The sequence below is a fragment of the Eretmochelys imbricata genome, chromosome 20, assembly GCF_965152235.1.
Source record: "Eretmochelys imbricata isolate rEreImb1 chromosome 20, rEreImb1.hap1, whole genome shotgun sequence".
NCBI classification, from domain to species: Eukaryota; Metazoa; Chordata; order Testudines; family Cheloniidae; genus Eretmochelys; species Eretmochelys imbricata.
In genome coordinates this window covers 10,460,550-10,479,531 of record NC_135591.1, presented here as the reverse complement: position 1 = coordinate 10,479,531, position 18,982 = coordinate 10,460,550, and the positions used below count along the sequence as shown (strand labels likewise).

The 18,982-nt window shown below is 52.5% G+C and overlaps 1 protein-coding gene across 1 annotated transcript; it reads left to right on the top strand.

The window, feature by feature from the left end:
* Nucleotides 1–682: 682 nt before the first annotated feature.
* Nucleotides 683–17,320, top strand: ENDOU (endonuclease, poly(U) specific). The gene is made up of 8 exons (XM_077838733.1): nucleotides 683–740; nucleotides 8,641–8,775; nucleotides 12,977–13,148; nucleotides 13,658–13,857; nucleotides 15,159–15,272; nucleotides 15,492–15,598; nucleotides 16,311–16,453; nucleotides 17,206–17,320. The coding sequence occupies exons 1-8, from the start codon at nucleotides 683–685 to the stop codon at nucleotides 17,318–17,320; spliced, it is 1,044 nt and encodes a 347-aa protein (XP_077694859.1).
* The last annotated feature ends 1,662 nt before the right edge of the window (nucleotides 17,321–18,982 follow it).

The window sequence follows — 18,982 nt, the reverse complement described above, 5'->3', positions numbered from 1 at the left end:
CCTCAAAGGGAGGGGATAGGGTGGGACTTTCCTACAGAGCGTCTAGGAGACAATGGGGGAGGGGGATTAGCTGTCGTGTAGGACGTGCCAGGAGCCAGGCAGTGGAGCGGGGTGAGGAGCTGGTAACTAGCCCAATGAGTGCCTCAATCTTTTCATTTGCATGTTTCCCTTAACCCCTTGGCCATTGAAGGGAGCAGCACACTCCAGCCCAGGTCTGGGGAGTCTGGCAGGATAACAGCTCAGCCCAGTGAGTGTCAGCAATAAACTCCCCAATGAGAGGACACTCAGAGATGTCTCACACATTAGTACTTGGATTATTAATTTCTACTACCAGAGCACCCAGAGTCCTGGGGCCATATGCATGTTGTGGTGGGCGGAGCACAGCCATAGACTCAGCTGGAATTTCCAGCCTTCCGCCTAGCTTAAGCAACCAAAATTTTTTAAAAGTGGATTTTTTTGGCAAGGTTGGTGTGCACGCCTCTCCGTGCATCACTCAGCTGTTACCATAACCACCGCACTCTCCTCCTACAAGGGATCCAAGCAAACTTCCCCAGCGCCTTCTCCTCTGGCATTGCCGTGAGCCTCCCATAGATAACAGGGACGGGTAGACAGGTGTTTGGGAATTCGGGAGTCTCCTTCTCACTGACACCTTGGAAGCTTCATCTGCTGCGTCTCTGGAACAATGAAGACCTGGATCCTTCTCATCACAGCAGGAATCGCCTGCAGCTTGGCCTCTGGCAGTAAGTAGAGATGCTTTGTTTCACACAATGCTATGACAGCCAGAAGATCTTCCCAACAGGGGCTTGACCATGGAAGGGTCTGAGGCATCTTCCCATTGGGGCACTTAGTGTCTCTAGGGTGACCAGATAACAAGTGTGGAAAATCAGGACGGGGAGGGTAATAGGGTCCTAAGGGGAGGGGGTGGGGTGGGTAATAGGGCCTCTATAAAACAAAAACCCTAATATCAGGATGTCTGGTCGCCCTAAGCACCTCTAGGAATTGCTCAGCTCCTTGTGAAGTTGAGGCCCCTGGGGCTTAGCAGGAGAAGGTTTGATAAGAACGGAGAAACTGGAGGCTGTTCTAGTATTTGGAGTGTTGTGAGGGCACAGCCATAGGTGCTGGAGCTGGGGGGCTGCCGCACCTCCTTGTTTGAAGTGGTTTCCATTATACACAGGGTTTACAGTTTGGCTCTCAGCACCCCTACTATACAAATTGTTCCAGCACCCCGGGCACAGCCACTGCTGGGGTTATACCCGTCTCAAAAATACTGTCTGGGCTCCTCCAATTATTTATTGTGAATAATTTACACCCCATCCCTGAAAGTGTCCCCTTTAATTTCTGTCCAGGCACAGGCTGTGATTTGATCTGATTTGTTTTTCATTCATGGATAGTTTGTGAGACACTTTCCATGGGCTCCTCGGCAGTGCTGGGTGAAAGCCATGACTATTTCTTTCTCAGATACCTTCTTTCACAAATGTCACCATTATGCACCAGTGCCACACTGAGTGAGCAGTTTGTGACTAGCTCTGGTGCTAATCAGGTGATAGAGGCTAATTTAAAGTTTGCAGGTGTCTTTTGCTCTTTATGCAACAAAGACAACATGAAGAAATCACCAGGGCACAGTCAGGTCCCAAATAACCAGGTTTACTAAACACACACAGCATGCCCACCCTCTTTACACGCAGGCTGCTGCTCTGCATGGTTCTTGCAGCTATGGAAACATGGTGAGCACCACTAGAAGGCTCACACACTATTTAAAGGGATATTACCCTTTTCTGATCTCTTACATCTCTGAATAATGAATTCAACAGTTCATATTTGCTGTGAGTATTAACTCTCTGTGATTGGGTGTTTGCTCTGTTTGAATGGTTAGTCAAGTCATGTGATATTGTCTCTGATTGAATGACCTAACCTTTCTAAACAAGAGGATTCCCTTTTTATGTCCAGTTGAAATCAATCCCTTTGCAGAGGCCCAACCCCAGTCCCATGCTCCACTGGCCTGGACCTCTGGCGGGGGCTGAAGTGCAGGGGATTTGTGCAAGCTCCCTAGGCATGGGGCAAACTTCAGTCTCTGGGAATGACCTAGGACCAGGTTTGACTCTTTAGTCAGCAAGGATGAACTTGTTGCTCTGCTAGGGGAGCTGGACACTCCAGTCCCAGAAACTCCCAGGAACTGTGCATCTGAATCCTTTAGCCAGCTTCGAAAGTCTCAGCCCAAGCCACTAGCCAAAGGCCTGATTTGCTCCTGTCTTCCACCTTGTGAGCCATCTCCACTCAGAGGCACCGACTTTGACTTTTCTCCAGGGGTGCTCCACCCCAGCTCCGCCCTGAGGCCCCGCCCCCACTCGGCCCCTTCCTCCAAGACCCCACCTTTGCTCCACATCTTCCTGCCCCTGCTCCGCTCCTTCCCCCAAGGCCCCAACCCTGCTCCGCCTCTTTCCGCCCCCCTTCTGTGCTTTCTTTGAGGGCTCCCCCCTCACTGCTTGCTGGTCTCCGCCCTCTCCCAAGCCCCTCCTCGAGCTGCTAAACGGGTTTGGTGGCGCTGCCTATCAGCTGTTTGGTGGCATCCCTGAACAACTGTGACTGGTGGGTGCTGAGCACCCACCATTTTTTTCCATGGGTGCTCAAGCCACAGAGCAAAGTGGGGGTGAGAAGCTACTGCTGAGATTGGGATGCGTTTGGCCCTCACTTGGCTCAGGAGGAGATGATGGCATAAGGTGCAGATCTGGGGAGAATCAGGCCCTAAATTCAAGGTGAAATGCTTCTGGTGGGTGGTGAAATTTGGTCATTGTGAGACAGGTGTTTGGGGCCAGGGCCTGTGCACTGAGCAGCCCTGCTACAGCCAGCTCACCCACGCTGACCCCCCGGCACTAGCTTCCCCAGGACAGCTTGGTGCAGCAGGTGAAGGGGGTGCAGAACAGGGGTCTTCAGAGGTGGCGGAGCAGGGTATAAACAGGTGTAGAACGTGGGGCTGTCTCTCTTCTCATTAAGATGGGTGTGACTCTGGAGTAGCTGTGTGAGGGGAGAGCTGGGCCCAGTGTGTGAATAACTGACCTGGGGAGACAATGGAGAACACCCTGTGATCCTGGGAACAATGCCTTTAAAGCAGAGGCCCCCAAACTGTGGAGTGCACCCCTAAGGGGGCACGCAGGAATGTTTGGGGCGGGGGTGTGTGAGCGGTTGGGCCTGGGCCAGCCCCCACAAGGGGATGGGAGGGAGCACCACCCAGCCCCACTTCCAGCTCCACCCCCAGCTCTGTCTGTTCTGGCCACGTCCCCAGCTGTGGTCCCGGCTCCGAGCCCTGTGCCTGGCTGCATCCCCAACCTTGGGACAGCTCCATTCCTGTCTGTGGCCCTGGCTGTCGGCCCCCACTGGGGCCAAGCTATGACTTTGCTCCCAGCTCCGTCTCTGCCCCCAACTTCGGCCCCTAGCCATCGCTCCATTCCTGGTTCCGACCCTGCTCCCAGCCCACCCGCAGCTGCAACCCCAGACTAAGCCCCTTTACCCCCGTCTGCATTTCCACCCCACCCACCCTTGGAGCTTTGGCCCTGCTCCTGGCCCTGGCTCGGGGGGTAGGGAAGGGAGCGTGCACAGGGGTAGGGGAGGTTGCAACCCTGTAAAGTTTGGGGACCATTGCTTTATGGGCTGAGCTTCCCAGACAGAGAGGCTGGGTGTGATGCTGGGAAGCACAGCCAACTGGAATGGGACACAGAATAAAATGCCTTAAGCACTGTGTGATGCTTGAACCCCACACCCTTGTCTCCTGCCAGCATCCGGGGTGTCCCAAGTCTGGAATTTCTTTGGTGCCTTGGTGATGGTTTGCAGCAAGTGGCCTGGATGATTTCATTGTACACTGAGCTCACGGTACTTCCTGAGGACACACTGGACTCACAGGAGATGCTCGGTTTGACTCAAGATTTGTCAGGAGTTCGCAGCATTAGGTGGCACATGACGGGGATGTTTCATCATAACCAGGTTCTTCTTCCCTCCTGAACTCTCACGAATGAGGGCATTTGTGCAGTGCTGCCACACAGAAGGAACATTTTTGCTTCCTGATACTATCTAGCAATTAGATTACCCTTGAAGCATGAGGATTTACTGGTTGCCCTTGTAATTTGTTTCCTGACTAGTGCAAGGGCAGAAGTTATTCTTGTTGGAAAGTGACTAGTCTAAAATAACGTGGCATACTTCTAAAGAACCTGGAATCTAGTAAACGTTAGTGGATTTTTCTTGATCTGAATGAATACAAACAATGGAAAATCCAAGCAGCAATCCCTGCTGGAAAGACTCTGTGAAGCTGCAGAACTGGCTGCGCAGAACTGTAGGGAGCCTAATTCTCCCTTATCCTGCACTGTGGGCAGTCATTAACCCTGTGCTGGGTGAGCGCTGAGTCAGAGTAATGCTGCCACTGAGTCAGGATCCTCTGGCCAACTGTCAATAAAGTCAATGTGAATGTTTCCACTGCCTTACTGGGAATGACGATGGCATGAGGTGACAGAACAGGGGAGACTCAGGTCCAGGGTATGCAGAGGGCATTGTGGAGCACCTTCAGGAACTGAAAACCCAGCTGGCTGCTGGCTGGAGATTTATGTAGTAGGAAGAGAGCATGAGACATAGGCCCTTGTATTAGAGGCCTGAGGCCTGGGATAAAATAGTGGTCAAAGCTTTACTGAGATAAAGCAAAGACAAGCTGTGAGCAAGAGGCAGGAGGCAGCGAGAGGCTCACAGAATCTGGCAAGAAGAGGGCTGATATTGCAGAAATGCACATTCCTAAGAACTGCTAAGTACAGAGGACTCACACAAACACATCCCGATATCAAGTGGTACCAGAACATCCCAGTATCAAGGGTGGTACAAAAACATTCCCCAAGGATAACAGGAACACACTGACCCCTCCTAAAAGATAAGGTCAGGATGACAGTATGTAATAGAGATGTTTTGATCAAACCAACATGTACAAGGTGATGAGTAATAACTAGCCACGTCAGGGGGCAGTAAGTAACGCTGTCAGAGGGGCAGTATGTAACTTGTTTGTATCGGGGTACAAAGATGTATCTCAGAGGGAGTGTCTTTGTCTAGCCTAGAGAGGAATGGAAAGTCCTGCCATTCACTGAACTGGTCCTTTGTTACAGGCACACATGTATTAGTGGTCCGGTAGAGTCTGCGGGATACTAGTACCGTGCCTTCATACCTTAATGCAGTGTTTCCCAAACTTGGGTCAGGGAAAGCCCCTGGTGGGCCGGTTTGTCTACCTGCCGCGTCTGCCGGTTTGGCCAATTGCGGCTCCCACTGCCGCTTTCCCTGAACAAACGGCGTCCCCAGTTTGGGAAACACTGCCTTAATGGATCTTGTGGCCATTGGGTGGTTCATTCAAGGTCTGCTGTGTCGGCTTTCAATGCAGCTAAACCACAAGATAGCTTAAAATGCTTTTGAGCCATGTGTTTAACCATTTGAGTACCATTATTATCGAAGCCAGTAGTGTGACTACTTAATGATCCTAGAAAAGTTTGCACTGGCATTAGCTTCTGTACAGTGTTAATTCCCACTGCTTTTAGCAATTGTGGGCATTTGTGTAACATTTGGACAGTTAATTCATTGATTTTTAAGGCATAGAGCCAGGGCCACATGATTTGCAAACAAGACAATGGGCTACACCGCTAATTAATATTCTCCGTAACAAGCACGTGCCTGCCTCTATCCCAGAAGTTGAGAATTTGTACAGAGGGGCTGTAAAGGGGATTTCATGGGTTTGGAGATGAAACGTCTGACCCATTTGTGTCTGTGCCAGCATATGAGGGTGGGTCAGGGTGAATCACACACCGGGGCTTATCATCTAGTGCTGCATCAGTCCAAAAGAAGTTGCATAAAGGAACCCAGTCCGTGAGGAATCTGCATACAACTAAGATAGTACACAGGGAAGCTCACAGGTCCAGGGCACGTGCTCCTGGAGCTGTAAGGCACTGAAGCACTGATACTGCGAGGCATGGCCATGCTATGGGCTCACTAACAGCCCCCACTGATTCCCACATGAAGCAAAGCCAGCAGGAGCCTGGCTCCTTCCACGGGGATTGCTGGATCCCAGGCGCAATATCACAGTATGACAGTGTGCAGAGGTTTCCCACAGTCTTGGCGTGGGGCAGGTGAGCCCAGGATTGTGGGAGCACTCCAGGGCAAATGCTAATTGCCTCCACTTTCAAGTGCGTCTCATAAACCCTGACACAGCAGGCGAGCCTGTAGTTACGGCTGATTTATGGCAGGGAAACTTAAAGCCTCTCTTAGTCACTATTGTTGGTGACGTTTCAAAGGTGCAGTCACCAGGTGCAGCTAAATGACGATGGCATGAGGTGACAGAACAGGGGAGACTCAGGTCCAGGGTGTGCAGAGGGCATTATGGAGCACCTTCAGGAACTGAAAACCCAGCTGGCTGCTGGCTGGAGATTTATGTAGTAGGAAGAGAGCATGAGACTGACCTCAGCTGGGGTCCAGGAGAAGTCAATGCAGCCCAGTAAGGGAGGGGCCTGCATGCATGGGCAAAGATGCCTTTAAGTCACTCTGCTATTCCTGATCCTGGGGCCAATGCTGGATCCTGGCTGGTCAGTTCAAAGTGTCGCTGCCTGCACTGCGACCAGGTCACTCCCCTCCCAGGAATCTCTCCATTGCTTCTCCATCACATTCATGCTCCTTGCCTGCAGCCTGGCTGGCTGGCTGTGTTGCCCACCTCAGCTCCCTCTCACTTCAGACCCAGACGAGAGGCAGCTGAGAATTTTACCTCAAAATGCTTTTCTGGCTCTTTCATTGGAGTATTCCACAATGGTTGCGTCAGATGAAATTCTTTGGGTTTTTGGTGAAAAGCCAAAGGCCAAAACATGGTTCAGTTTTCAGGAATCAGAAAATAAAATATTTTAATTTTTTTCATATTTTTGGTGTCTGAAAAATGTGAACTAGTTGGGTGGAAATTTTTGGTCTTACCAAAATATTTCACTCACCCAGATAAAATGTTTCAGTTTTCAGTTACCAAAAGAGGGAACATTTTCATTTTTAATGCTTTCTATTGGTCAGCAAACCCCCCGCCCCCCCAAAGTCAGACAATTGTTTTTGGCAAAAACAAAACCTTTTCCATTTTCAGTGAAACTTTTGGCAGGGAAGAAATGCCAGTTCCCAAGCAGCTCTGCAGCCAATCCAGTCCCACCACGATTCACGATTCCTAGATTCCAAGGCCAGTAGGTACCACTGTGATCCTCTAATCTGACCTCCTGTGTAACACAGGCCACAGGACTTTCCCCAAAATAATTCCTAGAGGACATATTTTAGAAAAACATCCAAACTTGACTTACAAATTTTCAGTGATGGCAAATCCACCATGACCCTTACATTGTTCCAGGGGTTAATTATTTTCACTGGACTGCTCATTGGGTGGTGCAGCCATGAGTGGGCCATGTCCAAATAAGACAGGGTAGCCCTGCTCATACCTTCCCGTCTCTCAGCCTCTCCACTGCCAGCTACAGACAGTCATGGCTTTTCCTTTCCCTTTATTGCAGCTGCTGAGGATAAAGAGGAAACAGAGTCAGCACATGCCAGCTCTGCCATGTCTATCAATGCCTATCAATGCCTAGGGGCTGCAGTCCAGGATTCACAATGCTGGGAATTAACACAACTTTCTATTAACTCCCTTGCCCTTCCCAGGGTGAAATTCACCTCAGCACAGGCCTGCAGTTACCTCAGGGCTCTGCCACAAGCCAGCGGGCTGTGGCCAGGGGATTCTCTGGCCTGCGTGACAGGTTTCAGAGTAGCAGCCGTGTTAGTCTGTATTCGCAAAAAGAAAAGGAGGACTAGTGGCACCTTAGAGACTAGTGCCACTAGTCCTCCTTTTCTTCTGGCCTGCATGCGGCTCAGACTAGATGATCAGAACGATCCCTCCTGGTTTTAGAATCACAGAAGCTATGAAAGCAGGGTTAAATGGGGCTTACCAGCTGCCTAGGACTCGTGCCACCTCCCTCATTCACAGAGTCATCAAATTCAAGGCCAGAATGGACCATTGTGACCATCCAGCTCAAGCTCCAGGACCGCTCAGGGCATGGAACCACCCAGAAGCCCCTGGCTGAGCCAGTCCCACACTCGATGAGCAGACTCCAGATCATGGAGACTCCACTGCGTGCTCTGCGCAGGATGACTCGCAGCCTCTGCCACGAACAGAACCACTAGGTCCTATCCAAACATCCCTGAATGTTAGAGAATGTTAGGCTGGGAGCCACACGTTGCGGGTTGAGACCATTGCTACTCACCTATGCCACGTAGTTGACTCGGCCAGCAGCAAAAAGCTGAGTACGATTGACGCCCCTTCTCCCGGCCTGGGCCAGAACAGCCTCTCCGAGGGGATCGCGCTGGAGCATCTGTGCACACAACCATGTGGCTCCAGGTCACTGGTCACTGAGAAGGAACTTCCATCCCCGCAGATGATCCCCACTTACCCATGAGGGAGTGTCTGCACCTTCCTCTGGAGCAGGTGGAATGGCCAGCTGTCACAATGTGGATCCCGGCCCACGTCATTGGTTGGAGTCAGCAGCGTGATTGCTGCATGACTAGCCCAAGGGACGGTGTTGCCGCCTTTTAAACTAAACGCTTGTTTTTCCTTTCCCCCAGGCTTGTACACAGATCCCGACTCCTGCAGGGGGCGCTGCCACGAGCCATACAACAAGCAGGATGAGTGTCACTGTAATACCAAGTGTGAAAAACATCGCGACTGCTGTGAAGACTATCATATGCACTGCAGCAAGGGTGAGCGACCTCTGGGGGGGACACGGGGCTGGGCTGGGCTCTGGGTTGCTTCCCAGCACTGCTGTCGCTCTCCCATTCCATCCGTCATTATCGGTTGTGATTATGGTTCCAACGGTCTGTCCAGTTCTCACACTTATTGGTTCCAAATGGAACACGGAGAACAACACAGCAAAGCAATGCACTGGCTGTGTGCGCGTGTGTCTGTGGGTGCTTGAATGTGCCCTTGCATGTGCAAACGTGTGTGTGCGTTCCCACGTGTGTGATGTCCTCGAATGAGTAGAAAACAGTGACAATCAGGCACCAACCGCTACCCTCAGTTTCTCTAGATAACACATTCCGTGTAAGACCCTGGGAAGTCCACACAACCCAGGTACCTGAGTCTGGGACCATCTACCGAGCGATCGTTTGCTTTCTTTTTTCTTTTCACTTAATGTAGATGGGAGACAGAAGGACCCCACGGCCGGGCTGGCAGACTCCATGGGTGAGTAGCTGTACTTATCGCTAGCAAAGTGTGTGACCTGCAGCCATTTTCCAGCCAGCCCCTGCCTGTTTCCCCAAACCCCAGGCTCTGCACATGTGTTATTGCTCTTCATTTCCTATCAGTACAAAGGCCATGGGTTTCCAAAGCTGGGAGTCTCATGATTCAGCATTTTTACTGTAATGATGGCAATGAGGGGCAGGTAACAGCCCGTGGTAGAAAAGTTGCAGGGCTGTGTGCCACAGAAGTAAATCCAGGTGTAAACCTGGGGGGGCATGATTTGTAATAAGGTGCAGATGAAAGGTGCTAGGAGGTGTCAGGCAGTGTCATAAGGCCTCGCGGTCCCCATGTGCCTCTATGGCCTTAAAGAGTCATGGACTTTAAGGCCATTGTGATCATCCAGTCGGAGCTCCTGGATAGTACGAGCCAGAGGATCCAGCAGGGTCCTTGTGTGGGCCCAGCAGTCAGTGATTGTAGTGATAGTCTGTGACTGGGCTAGAGCAGATCTTTTTGAAGGAGACACCCGGGCTTGATTGAAGAACTCCGAGTGACAGAGAATCCCCCACACCCCTTGGTGAGCTGCTCCAATGGGGAATTCCCCCATTACTACAAATTTGCATTTCATTTTCGGTTTCAATTTTTCAGACTTCAGCTGCCGCCACTGGATCTTGTTCTGCCTTTGTCTGCCATTCAAAAAGCCCTCTGCTACCAGAAACCTCCTCCCCATGTGGTTCTTACAGACCCGGCTCAAATCACTTCTTAACCTGCTCTTGGATAAGATAACAGATAGAGCTCCTTCAGTCTGGTTTTCCTGACTTTGAATCATTCCTGTGGCTTTTCTCAGAACCCTTTCCAATTATTCAACCTTGTTTCTGAAGTGTGGGCACAATATCCAGTATCAGGCTTGCCGATGCTGTATAGAGGGTGTGACAGGGTCAGGCCAGATGGCTATTGGAGAGTAACAGAAGGCAGATATATTAGCCCCAGGCTAAGTAGGTCCCTTTTCCCTGGGTAAGGTAACAGGACAATCAGGAACCTTCTGGAGACAATTAAGACAGGCTGATTAGAACACCTGCAGCCAATCAAGAAGCTGCTATATTCAATTAAGGCAGGCTAATCAGGGCACCTGGGTTTTAAAAAGGAGCTCACTTCAGTTTGTGGTGTGCGTGTGAGGGGCTGGGAGCAAGAGGCACTAGGAGCTGAGAGTGAGAATGCGGACTGTTGGAGGACTGAGGTGTACAAGCATTATCAGACACCAGGAGGAAGGTCTTATGGTGAGGATAAAGAAGGTGTTGGGAGGAGGCCATGGGGAAGTAGCCCAGGGAGTTGTAGCTGTCGCACAGCTGTTCCAGGAAGCACTCTAGACAGCTGCATTCCACAGGGCCCTGGGCTGGAACCCAGAGTAGAGGGCAGGCCCGGGTTCCCCCCAAATCTTCCCAACTCCTGGTCAGACACAGGAGGAGTCAACCTGAACTGTGAATTCAGAAAAACGGCCAAGCTGAGGGCTGCCGTGAAGCTCGAAGGCGAGCAAATCCGCCAATAAGCGCAAGACCCACCAAGGTAGAGCAGGAACTTAGTCACAAGGGTAATAGCACTTCCCTGCTCTGACTTGAGATTCCTGTTGATATGGCCAAGCACCGAGTTCACACTCCCAGACACAGCCACACTGGGACCTCATGTTCATTTGGTTTCCATCATCAACCCCAAGTCCCTTTCAGAGTCCTGCTCTCCAGCACACAGAGCCCATCCTGCCAATATGACAGACATTCTTTGTTCCTATACCAGAGAGGAGCCGATCTCTCCGGGATCCCTCCCTGGTTATCTGAGTGAGGAGTTCAGGCTCTCTTCTTGCCTGTACAGATGTGGGGCATGACATAGACCCATGGGATCTGTAGCATCAAGCCCCTTCTATGCACAGTGCAGGTAGATGGTGCTGTGTGGTGCTGGGGGAAGCATTTCTATGTATATCTATATCCAGGAACAAAGAATGCAGGCCTACTCTATCCCTGGAAGCAGTGACTCTGAGAAAAATTTGGGAGTCATGGTGGATAATCAGCTGAACATGAGCTCCCAGTGTGATGCTGTGGTCAAAACGGCTAATGCGATCCTAGGATGCATAAACAGGGGAATCTTGAGTAGGAGTAGAGAGGTTGTTATACCTCTCTGTTTGGCACTGGAGTGGCTGCTGCTGGACTAATGTGTCCAGTTCTGGTGCCCACAATTCAACAGGGGAGTTGATCAATTGAAGAGGGTTCAGAGAAGAGCCATGAGAATGATTAAGGGATTGGAAAACATGCCTTATACTGACAGACTCAAGGATCTCAATCTTTTTAGCTTAACAAAGAGAAGGGTAAAGGGTAACTTGATGACAGTCTACAAGTACCTACATGGGAGCAAATATTTAATAATGGGCTCTTCAATCTAACAGACAAAGATCTAATATGATCCAATGGTTAGAAGTTAAAGCTAGACAAATTCAGATAAATAAGGTGCAAACTTTAACTGTGAGAGTACTTAAACTTTATAATAATTTACCAAGGGTTGTGGTAGATTCTCCAACACTGGCCATTTTAAAATCAAGACTGGACACTTTCCTAAAACAGTGGTTTTCGATCCAGGGTCCGTGGACCACTGGGGTCCACAGACTATGTCTAAGATTTCCAAAGAGGTCTGCACCTCTATTCAAAATCGTTTAGGGGTCCACAAATGAAAAAAGGTTGAAAAGCCCTGTGCTACAAGATCTGCTCTAGTTCAAAAAGGAATTGAATCAGGGAAGGTCTCTAGCTTGTGTTACACAGGTCACACTAGATGATCACAGTGGTCCCTTTTAGACTTATATGGTCTGTCTCCACTGCAGCTGGTAGCGTGCCTTGCAGCCCGGTAGACAGACACATTAGCACTGCTTGAGCTAATGTTCTAAAAATAGCAGTATGGACGTTGAGGCATGGTTAGCAGCTTGGGCTGGCCATCTGAGCTTAGACCCAGGCAATCAGGCAGCCTTGGACTCTAAACTGTCACTCCCCCATAATTACCTGACTCCAGAAGCCAGGGCTTGATGCAAAAAAATGAATAGTGTGAGCCTCCTGGTGAAATCGTTAGAGCTAGCAGCACTGCTCCTAGCCGTGATGCCCTTGCCCCAGTGCACTTGCAGTCTGTGGATAATCCAGCCCTGGGCTGAGACCACCATGAAGCCTGGGCACCCTGTGGGCTGAAGTGGTCATAGAATCATAGAATATCAGGGTTGGAAGGGACCTCAGGAGGTCAGCTAGTCCAACCCCCTCCTCAAAGCAGGACCAATCCCCAATTTTTGCCCTAGATCCCTAAATGGCCCCCTCAAGGATTGAGCTCACAACCCTGGGTTTAGCAGGCCAATGCTCAAACCACTGAGCTATCCCTTCCCCACAGCCACAGCCTTGTGCTCCCCATGCCCTGGGGTGACTTTTGCCTTAGCAGTGAGGTCGTACTGGGGTTTTGGGGCTCTCCTTCTTAGAAGCCTCAGTTCTCCCTCTCCCCAGCATTGCTGAGGCTTTCAATAGCCCTGCCCCACCCCCTGCAGCTCTGTGTTAAGGGGAAGCCAAAATCAGGACAAGCACCCTGGCGTGGGGCAACTGAGTCACTGGAATTGCTGAAAGTTGGGCGCTGGGCCCTCCCCCAAGTGTAAGGTCCCAGACCTGGCTCTTCACATCCACTCATCTGCTTGTGCAATGGCCCTGACCCCTGCAGAGGGATTCTCCAGCAGTCACGACTTCATCACCAACGAAGAGCTCCTGAGCATCTCCGAACAGCTTTACAAGGTGGACCACAACAAAGCCCAGAAGTCAGACATCAACATTAACCCGCAGCATCTCATCTCGTCTGCCGAGACCAGAGACAAAGAGGATCATTCTCCTGAGCCGTGAGTGCTGTGTGCGCTTGCCATTGCCTTGGGCTGGGTGACCTGCTTCCACCCCCCACAGCTCCAGCATGAGGGTGGAGCGTGGCCGATGCCATGCAGGGCTTCGAGCAGGGAGCCTGCACGGGAGGGGATGAGCCAAAGGGCCATGTTACGATGTTAGAAAATGCAAGTTCCTGGGGGGGTGGGAGAGAGCAGGGAGAGCCCTTCTGATTGCTAGGGCCCCAGCTGGGGGGAGTCGGGGGAGCGGAAGGAGCAAGCAGGGTGGGGGGCAGTTTCAAAGATCTTAGGCCTAAATTTTCAAAAGTGCCCAGTGATTTTGGTCACTGGACCTGAGACAGTTTAAAGGGGCCTGATTCTCAGGGTGTGCCGAGCACACTGGCTCTGGCAGTCCAGGCCCTTTAAGGAACCAAACGTTGGGCACCTGGAGTCCCTGGTCACTGGCCCTGGTTCCACGAAGCTGTTGTACTGGCCATTCCTGCCCCCCAGCTCCAACAATCTCTCCATTTCAGACTCTACACGTATGTCAACGAGAAGCTCTTCTCCAAACCCACCTATGCCAGCTTCATTAAACTGCTGGATAATTACCAAAGGATGACGGGCAGAGGGGAAGCCTTCAGTGCTGAGCAGCTGAAGGAGCAGGAGAACTTCCTGCAGGAGGTCATGAAAACGGAGCTCATGAAAAAGCTTTACAATTTCCTGCACAAGAAAAGTAAGTGGATTCTGTGCTGTGCCTGGAGTTAGCACTGGGCAGGGCCCGCTGGGACAGCACTGGGCAGGGCCCGCTGGGACAGCACTGGGGAGCGAGCACCTGCTGGGGTAGCACTGGAAAGCCAGGGCCTGCTGGGGTAGCAATGGGCAGCCAGGGCCTGCTGGGGTTGTACTGGGAAGGGCCTGCTGGGGTAGTACTGGGTTGCACCTGCTGAGCAAGGGATAGGCCCGGTCACCAACCTTCCTGCCGAGTGTATTGCTCAGACTATCTGAACATGCGAGTTACCCTGAGAACAGGTGTTTCGTTCATCCAAGCACTTTCCTGTGGCTGACAGCAGGAGGCGTTCCTCAAAATCAGGGGTGTGTGCAAGGGGTGGGCAAGCAGGGGCACGGGCCCCCTAATAATCATAGTGGGCACAGAACTTCTCTGGTTCCAGGGCCATGGAGATGGGGAATATCAAGCTCCTGCCAGGGCCGGGGAGGGAGGGGGGAGAGCGAGCTTCTGTGTCCCCCAAAAAAGGGTCAAATTTAAATTCCTGCGCACATCCCTGCTCAAAGTTTCGGGGACCATTATAGGACACTCCTCCATCACTACCAGCTCCCATGGCTGCTCTCAGCAGAGAAGCCAGGGTCTGAATGGGCCAAAGAACCTGAGCACCCCCTCCCTCCTGGTGGGCTCTGCCCGCTGGTGGCATTGGGGTGCCCACTCTCTGCTTCCGCTGTGCTGGGGGCACACGGCTCCCGGGGCTGCCAATGCAGCAGCTCTCTCCAACACTGAGAATTATGAACCAAGAAGGTGGAACAGCTGTGCAACGGGATGGGTCCCTGCAGGTGGGAAGATTAATACATCTAAAGAGGGGCACGGTGCATGGGCAGCTTCCCAGCACTGCCTAAGCACTGGCTGAGCACCCAAAGTCATGCCTGGCAGGCCCAGAGCTCACTGTAACACCTGGGATGCCCGCTCTGGAGCAGAGGCAGACTCCTCTCTGGTTCTTCCAAAGCCTGGTCAGGAGTCTGGAGGGGATCTGCCCAGAGCACGTGTAACCCAGGCCTGATGGGTGTGGCGCTCTGTCCCTCTCCAGTGGCACCTAGCCCATCTAGAGATTGATAAGTCTGCTACAGCCTTGGCTAAGAGCCATGTAGCTTTTAGTTCATCAGTAGAGGCTCATGCATTTAGCTCCAAAGCCACCGACCCAACCGGGTCTGTCAGCGTTACACAAGGCCCGGAAGATGCCTCTCTCGGAAGTTTGGTTTCCCTCCTTTCACTCACTCGGGGCCCCGTCTGTGTTGCTTTCTCTCCAGAGCGCTACAGCACCCAGGAGGAGTTTGTCAGCGACCTGAAGGAGATGTGGTTTGGCCTGTATTCTAGGGGCAAGGGTGAGGAAGATTCCAGCGGCTTCGAGCACGTCTTTTCAGGTGCAGTACGGTGCTGGGTACACACACCCCAGGCAGAGGCTGGCTGGAGTGATGGGCCGGGCTAGTGAGTACTGAGCAGACTTGCTCCCAGACGAAGGTAGAGGAAACCCTCTTCCCTCTAGGGGAATGCGCGTGCCCAGCCAAGCTCTGCGGGCGCAGTGTCGCTAGGCCTCTTCCTCGGGGTGCAGCTAACCAGTGACTCTCTCCCTTGCTATTTAGGGGAAGTCAAAAAAGGAAAAGTGTCCGGATTCCACAGCTGGATTCGTTTCTACCTTCTGGAGAAGCAGGGGCTGGTTGACTACTACAGCCATAACTATGACGGGCCGGTAAGTACGGCTGATGCAGGGGCGGCTCGACTAATTTTGCCGCCCCAAGCAGTCGCCGCCGAATTGCTGCCGCCCCCGGCAGAGGGGTGGAGCCGCCGCCGACTTGCCGCTGCGGGACACGGACAGCCGCCCCATTCTGACTGCCGCCCCAAGCACCTGCTTGGAAAGCTGGTGCCTGGAGCCAGCCCTGGGCGGACGGGCTAGTGAAATCCAGCCCAGCCCCACTGGAGTCAATGGGCCAGATCCCTGGCTGGTGTAAATCGGCATCACTCCTCTGGCATCCGTCACATTTTGCCAATTCATGCTAGCTGGGCGTTTGGCCCCGTATGTGCAACGCGGAGGGTTTTCAAAGCAGTCTCAGGGACCCAGCCAGTGCAATCCCATTGGAATCCAAGGACAGTTGAGTGCTTGCTCTCTTCAGTTCCGTTGAGGATCCCAGCCAGTATCAGCAATGGCTTATTTGACCCCAGTCCGAGTGTCACATCAGGGACACTTCCTTCAGTGCTTTTTTCCTGCCAGAACCCCGGAGGGCAGGATGGGAAGGGCTGGACATGGGATAGACGAGCTCCAGCATGGAAGGACTGCCAAGGGGAAGCATTAATTTCCTTGTGTGGTAATGTCCTCTTGCTCTGATATTTCTGCAAACGAAAGTGTCCCTGGATCTCTGGCTGGGTCACAGCGCTCACCCCCCACTCTCTCTCTTTCTCTTTAGTGGGCCTCATACCCTGACGTGCTGGGGATGCAGTTCAGCTGGGATGGCTATTTCAAGGAGGTGGGCTTTGCCTTCATTGGCTGCAGCCCTGAGTTTGAGTTTGGCCTTTACACTTTGTGCTTCATTGCTCGGCCGGGGAAGATGTAAGTACTGTGCCTGTCCCTAGTGCTTGTCCCTTCCAAGTCAGAGAGACCTGGTGGGTGAGATCATGTCTTGTGTTGGACCAACTCCGCTCCAACAGTACTGTGTACCTTGCATGTCACTCAGCCTGCCCCATGGAGGGGAAGGCCATGAAGCCAGCAGCACTCACTCCCACTACCCTGTGGTGGAAGGATATTCACCCAGGCTCCGCTCAGCCCTGGAATTTCAGGGCCAAGGTGGGCACACAGACCTGTCCCATCATGCCTGTTCCAGGTGACCTCCTCAGTCTGACCTCCCTGCTGGGCTCCTAGTCAGAGGGAATCCCAGCCCTGAGCCATCCTCTGACCAAACACAGCCCCTCTCACAGCATGGAAGTGTCAAGTAGAATTTACCGCATGCCAAGGGCCACTGCGAGGTCTACACATCTCCTCAGTCCCATGCCAGGCCTCAGGGGTGGTATGGGTACAGGGTTGTGTTGGGAGGAGTTTGGGAGGCCTATGAGGGCTTGGTGGGCAGGGGAGCCTAGTTCTGGACAGAATATGGGGTGAGGGGAATTAAGAGGAGGCCTGCCTTGGCCTAGGTGATGTGGGGGAGACATGAATCCAATTGCATTCTGGACTGAGCTCTGGGGTCAGAGTGGCTGCCCTCAGCACTGCCTGGCATGGGCTCAGTCCCTGAGCACTGAGCTGCTCGTCTGCGAGAGGGGTGGAGTCAGGAGCGAGGCCATGCTGAAATGTGGGCTTTCCTCCTTCAGGTGCCGGCTGAGCCTAGGGGGCCACCAGCTAGGCATTCAGACCTACACCTGGACCAAATCCACCTATGGCAATGACAGGAAGTATATAGCGACTGCCTACGTGACATCATCCTGATGCTGCCAGCGAGGTGGAAGGGAGGTGGAAGGGTGGTGGTGACATCCTGGGAGCATGCAGCTGCACCAGGAAACTTGGGCTTATAGAAGGGGCACAGGCTGCAAGGTGCTGATCGCGCCCTTCTGCACTTGCCAGGCCTGGGCCCTGCCTTGGCAGGGTTAAATGATTTTGCTGCATAGGCATTGTGTTTGCATGATGCTGAAGGAAGCTGGGGCCCTCCAAGACGCCTGCACAATGAAGGAAGGAAGGAAGACAATGTAAACTGTCTGTAGCCCTAAATAAGCACCCAGTTCCCTTCCCATGCATGTGTCCCTCATCCCAGCAGAAGGGTGATAAGAAGTGTTGAGTGTCTAATGTGACAGATGGGAATTAATGCAGACAAGTTAAATAAAAGAAGCTTTGAAGGAGTTGGCCTTGCCCCCTTTGTGACATGTTGACTGTCGGGCTGCACAGACTCCTCTCCCTGCCCCTGGGATGTGGGGGTGCTAATTTCTTCAGCTATTTTCCATTGGCTACACAAGCAGAGGGTTGCTTTGGGTGGAGAAAGCTTCTCCTTCTCAACTGGCATTGTGGCTGGGTTTGGCCCACAGGGATTGCCAGGAACGGTCAGTACAAGGCCTATGGAGTTCCACGGACTTCTGGCCCATGGCCACAGCTCATCAATGGTGCTTGGCGTTGGCCTAACTGCTTGCACTGAAGTCACTGGTAGAACTCCCCTTAACTGCAATGGCATAGCTAGAGCAATGCTGTGTGCCTTTGGACCATTGCCCCGCCAAGTTCTGCTGTAAAGCTGGAAGCTCCCTGGAGACCCTGGATTTACACTGGTGTACATGGGAGCAGAATCCTTCCATGGTCTCTAAAGCCACTGGGGTCCCCGACAAGATCTAAGGGCCAGACAGTAGCCTTTAGCCCTTGGTCTGGATAGAGGGTGATGTGGATCCACCCCAGGGAGAGGGATCATGCCCTTTCCTTCCTGCCAGCCTGAATGGAGATTCTGCCATTAGGACCCACCAGGCAGTGGGTACACCAGGTCACTCACGGGGAACCGAGGGGCGGGAGGAGTAGCCGCAGTCTTGCTGTAGTTGCTGTCTGGGAGCGGGCATTGCCTGAGTGCAGACTGCTCTGTGGCCATAAGGTGGAGATCACTGCACATAAGGTTCTGCCAAAAGCCTGCTCTGAACTAGGGTGGAAGCTGGCTGAGCCACTGCTCCCTGGCCATGTGCCTCATGCCCCCGAGAATGCGAGGGGAGTTCAGCTCCTATGGACATTCACTCCTGGTCTCCCTGTCGGGGTGGCCATCCAGCGGCCTGCTGGACCCCAGTGCAATGGCAGATATAGTGAAGTCCAGCTGGGAGCAGGACAGAGATTCCTCCCAAACACACTGGCACCTTCCTGTATAAAAGACAAGGCGCATGGCAGGAGATGCATTTCCCCACAAAGGGGCCTTGGAGGGGAGCTCGATCTGATAACAAAGGGAAAGTGTTGTATTAGCATACCCCAGCAGCGGCCAGACCACCAGAGACCAGGTGCTTTGTGGTAAGAGCTGCATGCCGGGAGCCACTTGCTGGGCACACCACAGCCAGCCTGTAGAACCCAAACGCTGTGTTTGAGCGCCATCTACTGGCCCCATATCCACTAACTTCTGGCCTCCATATCCACTCA